Source organism: Zootoca vivipara, chromosome 6, assembly GCF_965207765.1.
Source record: "Zootoca vivipara chromosome 6, rZooViv2.hap1.1, whole genome shotgun sequence".
In the NCBI taxonomy this organism is placed as follows: domain Eukaryota; kingdom Metazoa; phylum Chordata; class Lepidosauria; order Squamata; family Lacertidae; genus Zootoca; species Zootoca vivipara.
This window is the reverse complement of record NC_142589.1, coordinates 8,258,509-8,275,350: the sequence shown is the minus strand read 5'-3', so window position 1 is coordinate 8,275,350 and position 16,842 is coordinate 8,258,509. Positions and strand designations below refer to the sequence as shown.

The 16,842-nt window shown below is 50.1% G+C and overlaps 1 protein-coding gene across 5 annotated transcripts in view; it reads left to right on the top strand.

Moving 5' to 3' along the window:
• The window catches only part of LOC118086919 (chloride channel protein ClC-Kb-like), a 35,982-nt gene that overhangs the window by 14,541 nt on the left and 4,599 nt on the right, over window positions 1–16,842 (top strand). For all 5 annotated transcript variants that reach the window (XR_015950305.1, XR_015950304.1, XM_088670954.1 and 2 more), the window contains exons 3-14: window positions 2,199–2,327; window positions 4,133–4,261; window positions 7,213–7,352; window positions 8,419–8,496; window positions 10,063–10,141; window positions 10,675–10,800; window positions 12,548–12,632; window positions 13,743–13,844; window positions 14,775–14,859; window positions 15,118–15,291; window positions 15,468–15,537; window positions 15,834–15,944. Coding sequence is in view for 3 of the 5 variants with exons in the window: in XM_088670954.1 (XP_088527080.1) it covers window positions 2,199–2,327; window positions 4,133–4,261; window positions 7,213–7,352; window positions 8,419–8,496; window positions 10,063–10,141; window positions 10,675–10,800; window positions 12,548–12,632; window positions 13,743–13,844; window positions 14,775–14,859; window positions 15,118–15,291; window positions 15,468–15,537; window positions 15,834–15,944 (1,308 nt within the window). In the remaining 2 variants the exon portion in view is untranslated. The remainder of the gene's footprint in view (window positions 1–2,198; window positions 2,328–4,132; window positions 4,262–7,212; window positions 7,353–8,418; window positions 8,497–10,062; window positions 10,142–10,674; window positions 10,801–12,547; window positions 12,633–13,742; window positions 13,845–14,774; window positions 14,860–15,117; window positions 15,292–15,467; window positions 15,538–15,833; window positions 15,945–16,842) is intronic.

The following is a 16,842-nucleotide window of genomic DNA, read 5'->3' as shown; positions in this document are numbered from 1 at the left end:
AGGGCCAAGGCCATTTAGGGCTTTAAAGGTCAGCACCAACACTTTGAATTGTGCTCAGAAACGTACTGGGAGCCAACGTACTGTAGATCTTTTCGGACTGGTGTTGTCAACAGGCAGGGAATTCTCTAGGTGCTGCCATACATCAGGCAGGCCCCTTCGTTGTACCTGCTGAAACATCTTTGTTTAAGCAAGCCTGCCCAGATGTTTATTGGAAAGCTGATGTCTTAATCTGTTTGCAGTCCACTGCTATTTTAACTTTTTGAACGTTTTGAATTATTGTAGTTATTTTCCCATTTGGTCATTTCATTGCTTGATTCCTTTTCTGCAAAACTGCTTTGAGGTGGCTGCTGTTGTTTTTCTAACAGCCAAGCGGTATATACATTTTTTTTATAAACAATAAGTGTTTATGAGCGAGTGCGAGAGAGAAATCAAGGCAGAGAAGAAGTACCTGCTTGCCTTTGAGAAAGAAGGGCAGCGTGATCCGACCAAGAATTAGCAAGCCAGGCAATGTGCCTAAAAAACACTTGTCATGGAAAATGCACGATCCGCTGTCATGTGGGCAGGGTTTGTTGGTCCCTAAACAACAGTCCCATCTGATGAAGGCGGAGCCCTGTCGGTCTCGAAAACTGGCGCTGCTCCCCAGCCAAGTGAAACCCCGTGAGCGCGCCAGAGATGTTCTAAAGCAGGAACCAGCGATGGAAGTGGCCGCCTGTGGGGAGGAGGTGTGGGATTCCAACGCGGTGACCCAGAGAGCGATTTAGCTATGGATTTAGCCATTCCTGCGTCTGGCCAGCTTCAAAATACGCCCGGCGGGGAATGGAGAGGAGACTTTGTCCCGGACTTTGTGTTTTTCCTGCGTCTCTCTCCCCCCCCCGCCCCCCAAGCACAAGTCGGACAAGACTGAGAGCCGAGCTGATTCCATTTGGTGCTAAATGGCTCAGAAAGGAATCTGAGATCTCAGAACGCAGTAGATTTAACCTTCCTGCGGGGCACAACCTTTATAACTTCCAGCGTGCTCTGGTGAAAGAGTGTGGGAAGAGTTTTCCCCCCCTTATGTCGCTGTCCCATCTCAAAGCCCTAAGTGTTTCATGATATATGATCCAATGTTTATAAATATACGCCTAGTGAGAGCATAAGCGTAGTAGCATGGGCGCAGCTGCCCTCCCCCCAAATCAATCAAAACCAATACAAATCTGAGGTTCTGCTCCCCCCCCGCCCGCCACAAAAATTCTGGCTACGCCTATGCTAGTGAGGAGTCGTAGAATTGTAGCGTTGGAAGGCACCCAAGGGTCATCTAGTCCAACCCCCTGCGATGCAGGAATCTCAGCTAAAGCATCCTTACAGGTGGCCATCCAACCAATGCTTATAAACCTCTAAGGAAAAGGAGAAAGTGCATTTCGCCCTCCTGCCATCATAGGACTAAAATTCAGGGTCACCCGATTCAGCAGAGATTCCAGGCAGGCAGATCAAAAGGACTTGTCTGCACTGTTGTGAAATTAACTGATGGAACGCCCTGCCACAAGGTTCTGACTCAAATTGTCTTAAATAGGGAGGAGCTGACCCCCACCCACCCACGGAGGGAGATGAGTCTGTTACAGGGGTGGGGGACTTCTCAGGTGCCATTGGACTTCAATGCCCATCAGCCCCAGTTAGCAAGACCAAAAGGTCGTGCAATGCAGGGGCTGGACTAGATGACCCTTTGGGGACCCTTCCAACCCTACAATTCTCTGATTCTCGGTCAGAGATGTTGGGAAGCCAGCAGGCTCCCCACCACTAGGGTGAATTTGACGCAATGGGAAAAAAGGGAACTTCCATGTGCAGTGCCAGTCAACCTTGGAGCACTATTTACTGTTAAATGAAAAGGAAGAGAAGGCTTTTACCCCCACGCCCCGCTTGCAGGCACCTGATTCTGCAGTGACGCTCCTGACATTCATATGCTGTGTCCTTAAATCTATAGATAAAATCCTGCAGCAGATTATAATTGTTAAACCGTGTGACCTTAAAAATTTCTCAGCGAGTTGTTTTCATCAGATTTTAAAATTGGAATGTCAACATTTGTGGGGGGGGGGAGGGACAGATTCCAATGTGTGCCAAATGCAGGGTCTGCAAACCCCCCCCCCAAAAAAAACCCGCTGGGCTTTTCTTCTTATGGGTGCCAACGTACCTGACTCACCCTGGTCCTCTGCTGCCTCCTGCAGGCTGCCTGGAGTTCGTCAAGCGGCAGCTTTTCCGCGTGGGGGACGACTGGTACTTCCTCTTCGCCCTGGGGGTCATCATGGCCCTGGTCAGCTTCGCCATGGACTTCACCATCTCCAGGATGGCCAACGGTAACAGACACCCCCCAGACTGCTCTCAGTCAGTCTTAGGCTCCTAGGAGCAGGAGAACCAGAGAGCTAAATTATTATTCATAGGATTTATTTAATTGGATTCTTGCACTGCAGCAGGTTGGGCTAGAATTCAGTGTTTCCCAAACGAGGGTCTCCAGCTGTTTTTGGACTACAACTCCCATCATCCCTAGCTAGCAAGGCCAGTGGCCAGGGATGATGGGAATTGTAGTCTGGAAAAAACAGCTGGAGACCCAAGTTTGGGAAACACTGGGCTTGATGATGATGACGACGATGATGATTTTATTATTTATACTCCACCCATTTGGCTGGGCTGCCCCTTTTAAATTAATAGACTTTGCCAACGTTGGTCCATTGTTTTCAATGGTTTCATTGTGAGTGTAGTAAACCATAGAATTGCAGAGATGGAAGGGACCCCGGGGGTCATCTAGTTTAGCCCGCCCGCTGCAATGCAGGAACCACAGCTAAAGAATCCCTGACTTAGTTGGATGCTTAGTTGAATATCTCCATCTGTTCTCCCATCAAACCCCCTACGGAAAGGATCGTAGCCTCCTCGCATTTATCCCCTTTAATGGGTTCATTCATTTAAAAGATTCCTATCCTGCCTTTGGGGCCCAATTAGCAGCAATTATTGACTTGCAATGCCATTTATAAGAATGATTCTGTGGGCGTCAAAGCCCTTGGAACAGGCACCCCCAAACTCAGCCCTCCAGATCAGGCATAGGCAACCTTGGCTCTCCAGATGTTTTGGAGCTACAACTCCCATGATCCCTGACCACTGGCCCTGTTAGCTAGGGATCATGGGAGTTGTAGTTCCAAAACATCTGGAGAGCCAAGGTTGTCTATGCCAGTGTTTCCCAACCTTGTGCCTCCAGATGTTTTGAGACTACAATTCCCATCATCCCTAGCTAGCAAGACCAGTGGTCAGGAATGATGGGAATTGTAGTCCGAAAACAGCTGGAGGCACAAGGTTGGGAAACACTGGTCTATGCCTGCTCCAAATGTTTGGGGACTACAATTCCCACCATCCCTGACCACTGGTCCTGTTAGCTAGGGATGATGGGAGTTGTAGTCCCAGAACACCTGGAGGGCCGAGTTTGGGCGTGCCTGCCTTAGAACAAAGCCACCTTCAGAAGCTATCCACGAAAACTAACTTTCTTGCACAGCTTTAAAAAGGACTGGGCAAAATGTGAAGGCAGAGAAAGACGCTGTGGTGCCCCCCAGTTCACTGCTGGACTCCAACTCCCAGAAGCCTCAGCAGCCGGGATGACCAATGGTCAGGGGGATGATGGGAGCCGGAGTCCAGCAACATCCAGAGTGCCGCCACATATGTTCTCCATCTGTCCATTCATAGAATCACAGTTGGAAGGGAGCTTGAGGATCATTTAGACAAGTGATTCCCAATTTTGGGTCTCTAGCTGGGTTGTGTTTTTTTTTTGTGTGTGCTTTTTTGGACTACAACTCCCATCTTCCCCAGATAGCAAGACCAGTGGTCAGGGATGATGGGAACTGTAGTCCAAAAAAACAAACAAACCAGAAGAAAGCAGAGTAGTGATGGGGGTAGCCAGGGGCAGTAAAGGCAAGTGTCAGGGGCAGTACATGGCCTGTGTGGTCCTCCAGCCATTGCTGAGGCAGCCCAGCCATTGGCTAGGGATGAGGGGAGTTGGAATTCAACTATGTTTGGAGGGCGATGGGTTCTCCATCGTTGTGTTAAGCCGCCCAGTTTAAACCAGCTGCTAGGCGATGCGTCCAGAGGGACATGTCGATTTCCCTTTCTGTTTCTTTAGCCCACATGTGGCTTTACCAAGAGATTGGGGACTACCCGGTGCTGAAGTACCTCTCCTGGACCATGTACCCCGTCGCGCTGTCGGCTTTCTCAACTGGCTTCGCGCAGAGCATCACACCACACTCTGCAGGTGAGCCTTTGGGTGGGGGTGGGGGTGGGAGCAGGGGTCGGCCACTGGCAGCCAAGGTGCGAAGCCAGCCCCGGCCCCAAACCGCCAGCAGCTCAACAGCCTGCCTGATTCCCTGGCATCTTAACAGCAGAGGGAAGGGAAGGAGAAGGAACATCAGGAACTCCTGCTCACCACCTCTGTCTTAACTGTCATATCTGCAGCTCCTTTTCCTTCCAAAAGGAAGCCTGATGCAGCTAGGAAAGTGTGTGAACACAATTCATTTGTGGAGGACTGGGGTGCAGGAAGTTTGTACTCTGGGGAAAGGTCAGAGCTCAAGTGGTAGAGCCTTGCATGCAGAAGGCCCCAGATTCAACCCTGGAACAGGGCCAGGTTAAGAGCATTAGAGGCCCCTGCATATATCTAATTCAAAACATAAAACAACAATGTTGTCGTTTAGTCGTTTAGTCGTGTCCGACTCTTTGTGACCCCATGGACCATAGCACGCCAAGCACTCCTGTCTTGCACTGCCTCCCGCAGTTTGGTCAAAAAAACAACAATAAACAGTAGAATAAAATACAATTTTTTCAAAATGAAATGAAACCTACAGTAAGATGGGATATAATGCTTGTTTTTGTATACTTCCACTTTATTTGTATTTGAAAAAAATTTCTCCTGCTTTTTCTATTTGCAGTGTCTTTGATCAGATCCTCAAAACATCTTACGTAACGCATTTGCTACTATACTTAGTAGGCATCCAGCGGGCCTTGTTTGTATAGTTGTTCTGTTGGGATTTGTAATATACTTCAGCTGAGAAAATGAACGCTCAGCTGAGCAATTTGTGACCATTAATGTTAAAAATCCGGCAGTGGAAAATTTCCTGCGACGCCCCCTTTCCCTCGATGCTCAAAGCATGTGCTTGTTTTGCTTAATGGTTAATCCAGCCGGCCCTGTCAGGTAGGGCTGGGAGAGGCTCCCTGCTTGAAACCCCAGAGTTCTGCCAGTCAGTGTAGACAAGGGTCTGATCTGGTATAAAGTGGCTTCCTCACTTCCTGCGTCTTAAGGGAAGCTCACAAGGAATGCCAAATATAAGAACAATGTTCTGCTTTGCATGCTGAAGGTCCAGGTGGGGCCCGAGACCCTTGAGAGCTGCTGCCAGTCAGTGTAGACAAAACTGAGCTGGATGGATTAATTGGCTAACTCAGCAAAGGCCTTGAAATGTAGGTAGGTTCCGAGAGGAGGCTTCCGGTTCCGCCTGCAGGAATGGCTGACCTGTTTTCCATCCCTCCGACCTTCATGAGGAATTTGGCGGTTGCTAGGGGAGTAAATGGCAACCCCCCTACCTCTCCGGGGGTTACGGAGAGGGGCCGCTGGCCCGCGATGCCCCCAAACCCACTCCGATTGTTTAAGGAGTGGGGGGGGGCTTGGGCTGAAAGCACTCATGAGGAACGTCGGAACTCCCGGACGCCAAACTGCATGGGGGGGCTCCATGATTAAAGAAGATAATTAGGTTTTAAATTCATGGACATGCTTCAGAAGGAGGGGCAGAAGCTCTGTTTACTGCCGAGGAATTTACGCTGCTGAGGGTGAGGAGTCAAAGGCTGTATTTTATCTTGAAGAAGGATTGATGGGGACGGAACGACAAGGGAAGTGAGTCTTTTTTATTTTTTGCATATACTCTATGAGTTACTCCATACCTTCCCGGACGTGATGTCCTGGCTTGTTTGGAACGAACGAGAAATAAAAGATATCTGTGTGAGTTGAACTTTATAAACTGTTGATACTGAGTATATTTTTTGAAGATGTAAAATTGCTGACGAGAGAAGCCCCCCTCTAACTGGATAGAAGGAGTGCCTGGAAAGCGTTCGGAGGATTTATGGGGTGTGACGCACTTTGAATTTGAACAGCGACCTGAAGCTAAGTTCAGCTATAGGGCAAGGAGAGCCACTAATTTATCAAGAGTCTATGCATAATGTGACGGCTGGATCTTCTGCCTGGAAAAGCTGTAAATTTTATAAAGATCGTTAATCTACATAGTTATGGGAAGAAAACGAAAGTGATTTGAGTTTTCTAAAATGGCGCTGCTTCGTGTTGAAAGACCGACGCAACAGGGACACTCCAGACCAAGAAGATTTATGGGGAGGCCGGACTGATTAACTCACACAGGAGAAAGAACATATGTGAAATCTCGTTTGATACTTATCTCAGCAGCTGGGGAAAAACCGGATGAAAGAGGAAAACATCTTTGTGACTGTAAGGGAAAGATCGGGACTATTATAGACTTTGAGTGATGATTTAGACTTTAGAAAAAGACGGCAGTGAGCAGTTGCGAGGAATCCCCAATTTCTTGAAGCATGGGAACCCCGAAAAATTTTAGATGATTTGGCATAATATTCGGTTTGATTGATATGTATTTGTATAATTTGAAATAATGAATGTGATATAATTGTTTTTAATTGGAAAATTAATAAAAATAGATTATAAAAAAAAGAAAGAAATGTAGGTGGGTTCCCACGAGGCAAGACACATTGATAACAGCAAGAACCTTTATTGAACTACATAACTTGGAATCAGAGGCAAAGCAACTGCTTATATACATTTCTGAAAGCCTGGGCCACTCCCACTCCCAACGTGATTGGCTGTCTAAACTTCCAAACTGCGAATCACGACTCAAAGTTCAAGGGCCAATGGCAGAGGCCCAAATCCTGAAATCTTCTGTGATTGAACAACGTCTATCGAATCAGAACACAGGAGCTCAGAATCGTTAATCCAGACTCAAGCTCAGGCAAACACAGACCACTGAATACATAACAGGCCTCCTATGAGGTAGGCCAGGGAGAAAGCTGCTGGGTGGGACCAATGCAGAAAGAAAAGAGGCAGATCCTCATTGGGAGGCCACTAGGAACATCTTCCTAGACAGCCTGGAGGCCCCCGAAACAATCTGGAACCTCCTCCCTGTGTGCTCCTTCTTCCAGGTTCCGGCATTCCTGAGCTGAAGATCATCCTGACGGGGGTCATCTTGGAAGAATACCTGGCCATCGAGAACTTTAGCGCCAAAGTCGTGGGCTTGACCTGCACCCTGGCCTGCGGGAGCACCATCTTCCTCGGGAAAGTCGTAAGTGACCCGTTGGTTGGTTGGTTGAAGGGAAGCAGCCCATGAGCTTTTCTTCACCGTTTACACCCTGTGGCTGTTTGAACAGGCTCACACCCCCAGCAGCTTTAGAGCAAGGTAGCTTGGGTCTGGGAGAGGAGGCGAGTTGGAGTCCTGCAACGACTGCCTCCTGGTCCACTTAAGAAACTTGACTCAGTGGACCATGCCACCCTCTGCAGGAGATCCACCGGGATTCCTACAGAAACATAAATTTGTAAAGTAGGAAGGGATTGCAATAATAAGAATAAGAATACCTATAAAATATAATGTATTATTTATACCCCACCCATCTGGCTGGGTTTCCCCAGCCACTCTGGTGGCTTCCAACATAATAATAATAATAATAATAATAATAATAATAATAATAATAAATGTGATCAAGCATCAAACATTAAAAACTTCCCTAAACAGGGCTTCCTTCAGATGTCTTGTAAAAGTCAGTTAGTTGTTTATTTCCTTGACATCTGACAGGAGGGTGTTCCACAGGGCGGGTGCCACTACCAAGAAGGCCCTCTGCCTGGTTCCCTGTAGCCTCCCTTCTTGCAGTGAGGGAACCGTCAAAAGGCCCTTGGAGCTGGACCTCAATGTTTGGGCTGAACGATGGGGTGGAGATGCTCCTACAGGTATACTAGGCCAAAGCCGTTTAGGGGTTTAAAGGTCAGCACCAACACTTTGAATTGTGCTCGGAAACATACTGGGAGCCAGTGTAGGTCTTTCAAGACTGGTGTTGTATGGTCTCGGCGGCTGCTCCCAGTCACCAGTCTAGCTGCTGCATTCTGGATTAGTTGTAGTTTCTGGGTCACCTTCAAAGGTAGCCCCATGTAGAGCGCATTGCAGTAGCCCAAGTGGGAGATAACCAGGGCATGCACCACTCTGACGAGACAGTCTGCGGGCAGGTAGGTACTCAGCCTGCGTATCAGATGGTAGTTCACTTAGCCCAATCCCCTGCAGCCCAAGCATCCCTATAGAATTGTAGGATCCCTCCCTCTACTAATCTGCCCTCTGAGTCCCTCCTCTTGTCTTCCTCCAGGGGCCTTTCGTTCACCTCTCCAGCATGATTGCTGCCTACTTAGGGAAGATTCGGACCAGTGTCTCTGGGGAATATGAGGTAAGGAACAAGGGGGCAGCAATGCCCCACCCCACCCCCCACCGGGACTAAGGGGTGGAGTGGGCCTGCCCAAGGATTCCTTCACCAGATTGCTAAATGTAGATTCCTTCTCCCTCTTGACACCTTCCTACATTCACAACCAGGGTGGCTGAAGAGGTGATTTCTGCCCCCACAAAATAACCACCCCACCGCATTTTCAGTGGGTGCTTTTGAGCCAAGTGGGGATCCTTGCTAGAGGCAGGGGATAAATTGGATTCCATTCGCGTTAGAGGTGAGTCCAGGACAATATGCAAACCTAAATTGCAGCCATCCTCTCAAATTTGCACCTTTCCAAACTTTGCAAGGCAGAGTCAGGCGTACAGAAATGCATAGAACGAGGGCAAAGTGTACATAAAGAGCATGCATTAAGGAAAAGCAATATGCACAAATCTACATATATAAAAATGTAGAAAGAGCGAAATTGTGGGCTCCACTTTTCTCCGAAACCGCTTGACGGATTGTGTAGAAATTTGGACATAACGGTCCACGGCAATACCCGAGTGTTTGCATAACCTTGAATTGTACACACCTAACACAGGTAAAAAGGTGTTTTTACCCAAACAAAAATAGCGCCCTCCAGTGGCACAATCCTGACACCTCCTCCTCCACCACCACCACCCCTCCCCATGGAGACTAGGCCACACCCCACAGACCCCGCCTCTGACATGAGCCATGCCACCCAGGGAGACCCCTCCACCGACAGAGTACATGCTCAGGGAGCTAGCCCACCCCAGAGACCAGGACACCCCAGACCCAGGCCGTCCCAGAGGTCCGGGAACCACTGTCACGGACCACCCCGCCTGACAGGCCCCTCCAGAAACACCCCCCCCCCTTGAGACCCAGCCCGCTCCGGGAACCCCTGCTGCACCGCCCAACAGTCCCCACAAAACACTCAACCACCTCCTCAGGAACCAGCCCACTCCGGGAGACCCTTCCACCTCCCCGAGACCCAATCCCCCCCGGGGAGACCCTACCATCCACAGACTCACACCAACCCTCACCTATCCTAACCTCCATCAACTCTTCCATTCCAAAAAGGACTTCCCAGGTAAGAAATTTTTTTTAGACCTGCCATTCTTCCCACGGCAACGCGTGGCCGGGTACAGCTAGTGTGTTATATTAAGAGAAATGGCTTTGCAGAAAAATGTGTACATTAGGCAAAAATCACCCACCCACCCGCACCCACAAAGATTTCACACTAGAATGTTGCAGATTTTCCAAGAGGTCTCATTTCTTTTATTTTTCAAAAATCGCTAACTAATGTAGAAATGAGAACTGGATTTAAGAGGTTGAGAAACGAGAAGGAGAGCAACCGGAAGGAACGGATTGTCTCCCCCAATCTTTGCTCAGTTTAATAATCTGAGCACAGAGCTGGAAAGGGGTCAAACTTGAGTGGCTCATGCTGGCTTGGAAGGCAAATGCAGCACTCAGCACCCATTCTGGAGCCCCAGTGGATTCATGCTTAGCCGCGCTGCCTCTCAAGCAGATGCAAGAGGCGCTTAGCAAATGGATCTCTCTTCCTTCTAGAATAAGAGCAAACAGAACGAGATGCTGGTGGCCGGAGCAGCTGTTGGAGTGGCCACTGTCTTCGGGGCTCCCATCAGCGGTAAGAGAAACAAGCACACAGACTGAATCTGTGGGTCAGATTCAGTAAAACTAGCTGGCAAGTGACTTGCAAAGTTTACAGAGCTTGGAGTTTGTGCGTGTTTGGCGAAAACGCTTTGCGTCACTCTGTCATGCAGCTCATATCTAAAGCGGCAAACCAGTGGTCATTGGGGGAAGCAGGCTGTTTTGGTCAGGGGCCTGCAAAAACCACACCTCTCCACTCTGGCTCGAAGTGGGTAAGAGACTGCCCGTCCCCCCACAGCTCTGGGCAGCGAGACGAGGCGTGCAGGCTCCTCTGGGTGCCTCAGCGGAGGGATCCAGTCACAGTCGCGGAGGAAGTCAGTGGCAGAGCGCAAGAGGCGACAAACAGCAAACTTCATGCGTTTATTGTCCATGGTTTCTCCCAACTTTGAAGGCGTCCATGTGTCTCCTTGCCAAGGCACAAGGGAGCCCAGGTCCGCCTCTGGTTGGGGCATATTGGCTGCCAGTTGCCGACCTCTGCTTTACCTATTTTCTTCACCTGGTTCCACCAAGGGGTCCTCTTCAGCATCGAGGTCGTGTCCTCCCATTTCGCAGTCCGGGACTACTGGAGGGGGTTCTTTTCAGCCACCTGCGGGGCCTTCATGTTTCGCCTGCTGGCTGTCTTCAACAGCGAACAAGGTGAGGAAGCTGAGCAGAGTTGCTGGGGAAGCGCAAAGCGTTGCAAAGCGGGTGGGTGGAGAGCAGCTCTTGCTTCCGGTTTGCTCTGCAGTGTTGGCGCCCTGGCCAGCGTGCTCATCCACATAGCAAACACCTCTCCCCACTCGCTGCGCTTACCTTGCGTGGGTGGGAAATATATTTGAGGGGTGGGGGTGTTGCTGGGAGGCCTCACATGTGGAAATATTCTAAACCAGGGGTGGCCAACTTCCAAGAGACTGTGATCTACTCACAGAGTTAAAAACTGGCAGCGATCTACCCCCTTTTGGAGGGTTCAGGTCCAAGTTGTTGAGCTTTTTTTAGGAAGGAAAGCCCTGCTTTGGGTGGTTCAGGTCATTTTAGGGGTGCAGGGCAAAGATGTTGAGCTTTTTTTAGGGGAGCCAAAGTTTTTTAGCTTCTTTGGGGGAGCCACTGATCTACCGGTGATCTACCACAGACATCAATGATCTACCTGTTGGACATGCCTGTTCTAACCTGACCGCAACTGCCCTGGAAATATATGACTGAGCAATTGTGGCGACCTTGTTGGAAGTGCCGAACCCTCAGGTTTGCTGCAAGAAGGATGTTTTGTGTTAGGGAAGGGACAATGGGGCTGCCATATGCTTGAAAATAGCGTCTGGGCATATTTTTCCAGACTCAGCAAAATGTCTGGGGAAACCTGAACATATGGCAAGCAGGGTGTTGTTGTTTTTTAACTTAAAAAGCCCCTTTAAAATCCCAAAAATGTTTGATCCCCCCCACCCTAAAAGGAAAAAAAAAAGCTCAACAACTTTTGTCCGGATTTTCACTTTTGCGAATATGGCAACCCTAGTTGAACAGGCTAGGTGTGCCCCCCTCCCTTGAACCCCTTCCCCTCCCTTCCTCACCATTTCCCCCCCCCCCATGCAGTGGAGGATGGTCTATGTGTGCAAAGGGGGGCTCTGGCACACCAATCTCAGTCTTCACCCCTCCAGGCCCACCTGCCTGCCTGCCTGCCTGCCTCCCTTTCCCAAAGGTTCATCCAGTTAACCCCCCCCCCCCCAATGCAGGAACCACAGCTAATCCTCCTTAGGCTCAGTGTTGCCCTTGAAGAAGAACTAGCAGGGAGGCGAAAAAGGAGGATGGAGGGGGCAAGGCTAGGAGCAGTTTCCCTGTCGTTGGCTCTGGCGCCACCTACTGTTGGGTTCCCTGCCTCCCGCCCTACCAGCCACCACCGATGCTGCGTGAAGATGTTTCTAGAGCAGGGTTTCCCAAACTTGTCTCTCTCCGGCTGATTTTGGACTACAACTCCCAGCATCCCTAGCTAACAGTATCAGTGGTCAGGGATGATGGGAATAGTAGTCCAAAAACAATTGGAGACCCAAGTTTGGGAAACCCTAGACCTGGATGTTGGTGGTGGAGGAAGGCACTCTGGGGGAAAAACCTCCGCAGCCACGGTGAGCAGGTGATGGGTGTCAAACAACGTGGCTTGCTGGTTTCCCCGACTGGCTGCGCAGGAGCAAAGTGGGGTTTGGCCCCAAGCAAATGGCCTTTTGCAAATGTTGGCCATTGGTGGGGTGGGGAGGCTTAAGCCAGATGGGGGAGAGAGGAGGGGAAAGTGATAAATTGGGGAAGGGGGTCTTGGGTGGAAGGAAAGCGGGGGGGGGACTCAGGTAGATGAGGAAGGGGGCTTCTGTTTTTGTGGGCACCCCTGTTTTGTGTTTAAAACACATTGCTTTTTCTCCCTCCCCAGAGACCATCATGGCTCTTTTCAAGACCAGCTTTAAGATTGACTTCCCCTTTGACCTGCCAGAGACTTTCTTCTTCATGTTCCTTGGGTGAGCAGGGTGTGCTTGAGGGATTTGGGGGTCTGGTCCATCCCAGCATCCCCTCAATAATCCTGGGAACTGGAGTGTGCTGTTATAGGGGGGGGAATAGAGGGTTTGGCTTTTGCTGCCCAACTCCCCAAGGGACAGAGTCCTCTAAGTCCATGGTCGGTCAGAGATGAATAGATGGAAGCAAGATCCATAGAAAGCAAGGGGGATCTTTATTTTTCTGTTGCAACAGAGTTTTCTCCCCCCCTTGAAAGGAGGTAGGAGAGACTCAGAACAATGGTGTGTGAGCCCCTATATAGACTTTTGAAATTGTCCACCCTGTACCCCAAGACACACACCCCCCCAAAAAAAACCATACATACATCACAGAAGTGGTTTCCAGCAGATATTTGAGAGTGTTGCTTCTCTCCTGTCTGCCAGGATACCTGATAATGACTTACTTGATTGCATTTTTTCTGGGTAGCCTGGCGATTCCTTTGAGATGGTGAATATTTTAGTTCAGGCATCCCCGAACTTCGGCCCTCCAGATGTTTTGGACTACAATTCCCATCTTCCCCGACCACTGGTCCTGTTAGCTAGAGATCATGGGAGTTGTAGGCCAAAACATCTGGAGGGCCGCGGTTTGGGGATGCCTGCTTTTAGTTCCTGAATCTCTTAAACATATTGATAATTCGCACAGCTTAGCAGATACTTGCCTGACTGTATTCGAAAAGGGAGGTGTAAGTCCAAAGACAATTGGAAAGCTTTTCCCGTTTCCTTCCTCATTGCAGAGAAATATATATGAGGTCAATTTGAGAGAGTCAAAATGACTTCAGGATTGCTCTCTTGTACTATTTCAGACATGTGGTTGAAATACTTTTGTATGTGTTTGCCTTGTACATTCATTCTATATTTGAGACCTTAGAATTCTTAGAACGGTGTCAAGGCTTCTGGGGGGGGAACTACAGTTTTTAGGGTCCTTCATGGGGGGACCATGTGCTTGAAATGTGACCCATCTCCTTCCTTGCAATGCAGCCTCGGGGTGGGGTGGGGTGGGGGACGACACCGAAGGGGTATTGTGTGCCCAGCAGTCAAAGTGACCCTAACCCACCCTCCCTCCCTGCTTCTTTGCAGCGCAGTCTGTGGGGTGGTGAGCTGTGCTTACCTTTTCTGTCAGCGCTGGTTCCTGGGCTACGTCCGGAGGAACTGCTTCACGGCCAAGCTGCTTGCAGAGGAGTAAGTCATACCTTGGGAGTAGGGGTCATGCGCTGGGGCTCATGTGGGGTGAGGCCAGGGCTCCTGCAAGGACCAACCAACCGGCCTTGAACACACTGCTGCCTCTCAGCCTCAGTTTCCCACTCTGCAAAATGGGAACAACAGAAGTTTGCCTCGCCAGGTTGTTGCATGGGCGATAAATGTTCCATGAAAGCACAAATGAACCGTAGCAGCTGCCATTCTCCTTTCACATATTTGGGGTCCTCTTGGGTTTTCCATGACATAGGGATTACAAAAAATAAAAATAAAAAATTCTGGCTTTGGGAACAGAATGAGCAGGGTATAGAAAAAAAGCATATTGTGCGCAAGGTATTTAAAAGTGAGTGACAGTAGAGGGGTCAGCTAACTTTTTCAGCAGGGGACTGGTCCACTACCCTCAGACCTTGTGGGGGGCCGGACTATATTTTGAAGAAAAAAATGAACAAATTCCTACGCCCCACGAATAACCCAGAGATGCATTTTAAATAAAAGGACACATTCTACTCATGTAAAAACACGCTGATTCCCAGACCGTCCGTGGGCCAGATTTAGAAGGCGATTGGGCCGGATCTGGCCCCCGGGCCTTAGTTTGCCTACCCACGGTAGAGATGGACCAACATTTTATTATTACTTCCCCCATCACCCCAAGAAAAAATATTCTCCCTTGTATGCAAGCTTTCAAGTGGCACAGAAATCCTCAGCACCTGGTGGAAGAGCTTTGTGATGCCTGGAAAATGTACAGATTCCTCCACCCAATGAGCTTTTCTATTTTTGCTTTGAGCTGTGTGAAACTTGCTGGTCTGCCATCAGAGTTAGCTTTGTGCAGGGAAGCCCTGCCTTTCATTTCCAATCCCGGAAAATAACCCTAGTTTTATGTTTGTTTGTTTGTTTGTTTGTGGTACATTTTTCCAGGAAACCTCTTTACTCGGTGCTGGTTGCCCTCCTGCTCTCCTCCATCACCTTCCCACCGGGCCTGGGGCAGTTCATGGCCTCCAAGGTAAATACTGGGTACCTCTCTCCTTCCCAGCACAGAGCACCCTGGAGCATGTGCAGAGTGCAACCCTCTCCCTGCTGAATAACAACAGGTGGCACCCACGGGCCTGACAGCAGCCAGTGAACGGGCCCAAGGCCACCCTGTCTGGTGGCACAGAAAGAGGAACCCACTGCTCCCCCCCCCACAGACCAGAAGGGGGAGGGTGGGTGGGCCTCCCGTTTGCGCCAGCCCTTCCAGACCCCCATCTTTCCTCCCCTGTAGCTGAGCATGAAGGAGCTCCTCACCTCCCTCCTTGACAACCACACCTGGAGTGCCCTTTCCCAAAACGCATCGCTGGCCAGGCCCCTTCAAGTCGATGCCCACAACCTGTGGCTTGAGTGGTGGGACCCCAACATCACCATCTTTGGCACGCTGGCCGTCTTCCTATTCATGAAGGTACGGGGGGGGGGGCTCTGACGAGGGACAAAGTGTTCAGGTATGGTGCTTTCACCCTCAGAAGTTGGAGTGTTCTCAGGCATGCTGGCGGCATCACAGGCTGTCTGAAAGCAAGTGGCCGTTATCTGTTGCCGCAGAGGGACCCCGGGCCTCACTTTTCCGTCCTCTTTTCGCAGTTCTGGATGCTGATCCTGGCCACTACCATGCCGATGCCCGCTGGGTACTTCATGCCCGTCTTTGTTTATGGTAAGCGCCCCCCCATCTCCCCTTTCCCTGCATCAGATAACCACCACCCCCTCCATACTGGGTCACAGAATCAAAGAACTGGAGAGTTGGGAAAGGTGACCTTGCAATGCAGGTAACACAGGATCATTTTCGCTGGTCTCAGCTGCCAAGCACCAAATGGGCCGGAGAAGGGGATCTCCATGACAGTTAATCCAGTTCAAAACCAGTTTGAGCGTGCAGTGGAGACGTGGTCTGGAAAGGATTGTCGCGTAGATGCAACCTGCTTCTTTCTACCTCTTCCTCCTCCCCCACCACAGGAGCTGCACTCGGGCGCCTGGTTGGGGAAACCGCCGCCTTCCTCTTCCCCCAGGGCATTTCATCAGGGGGGGGCTCCAGCCTCATCACTCCTGGAAGCTACGCACTGGCAGGTGAGTCTGCAACGTGGCTCAAGGTGGGGAGTGGGGTGGGCACAAGCCAATAAGCCATGGCAGCCAAAGGTCTAGGCAACTACGGCTAGGCAGACACTTGCCCCCTCCCCTCCACCCCAGGGACTCATGGTTGTGATGACAGCGAGGTCCTCTCTCTGTTCACTACAATTCTGCAGGGGGGGTGGTGGTGGTGTCTGTCTGGAGGATTCCCTCCCAATTCTTGGGGTCTTGTACGCAGTGAGGGTTAGAAATCTATCAGAGGAGCTGGCTGGCCACTTAAATGTCCTCATCAGCATCCTGCAAAAAAGGGGCTAGGTTGCAAGAGGGGTGGGGCCCTCTGGGCTCCAAGGTGGGCCTTTCCTCCTCCGCCCCCCTCACCTTGCTGCTAGGTAGGAGAACAAGAACCAGAAAGGTGTGAGAGAGCTGAGCTGGAAACCGGAGAATGAGGGACTTGCTGGCTCTGTGCTGCATCCAAAGTGGCAACTAATGGTGAAGCAAGATTTCTTGGGGTGCTGATGCCATGACCCCCCATAGGTTGTACATATATGTGAATAGAACCGTATATCTTGAAGACGCCACAGTCTCCGCTGACCTTTATTCGGAGGGAACCGCAGCGTCTCCACCCCCATCGGTGCTGAGGGCCTTCTGGTGGTTCCCTCGCTGCGAGAAGCCAAGTTACAGGGAACCATGCAGAGGGCCTTCTCAGTGGTGGCACCCGCCCCGTGGAACACCCTCCCACCAGATGTCAAAGGGAAAAACAACTACCAGACTTTTAGGAGACATCTGAAGGCAGCCCTGTTTAGGGAATCTTTTAATGTTTAATAGATTATTGTATTTTAATATTCTGTTGAAAGCCAAATATATAAATAATATAAATAATATAAATAATATATTATTA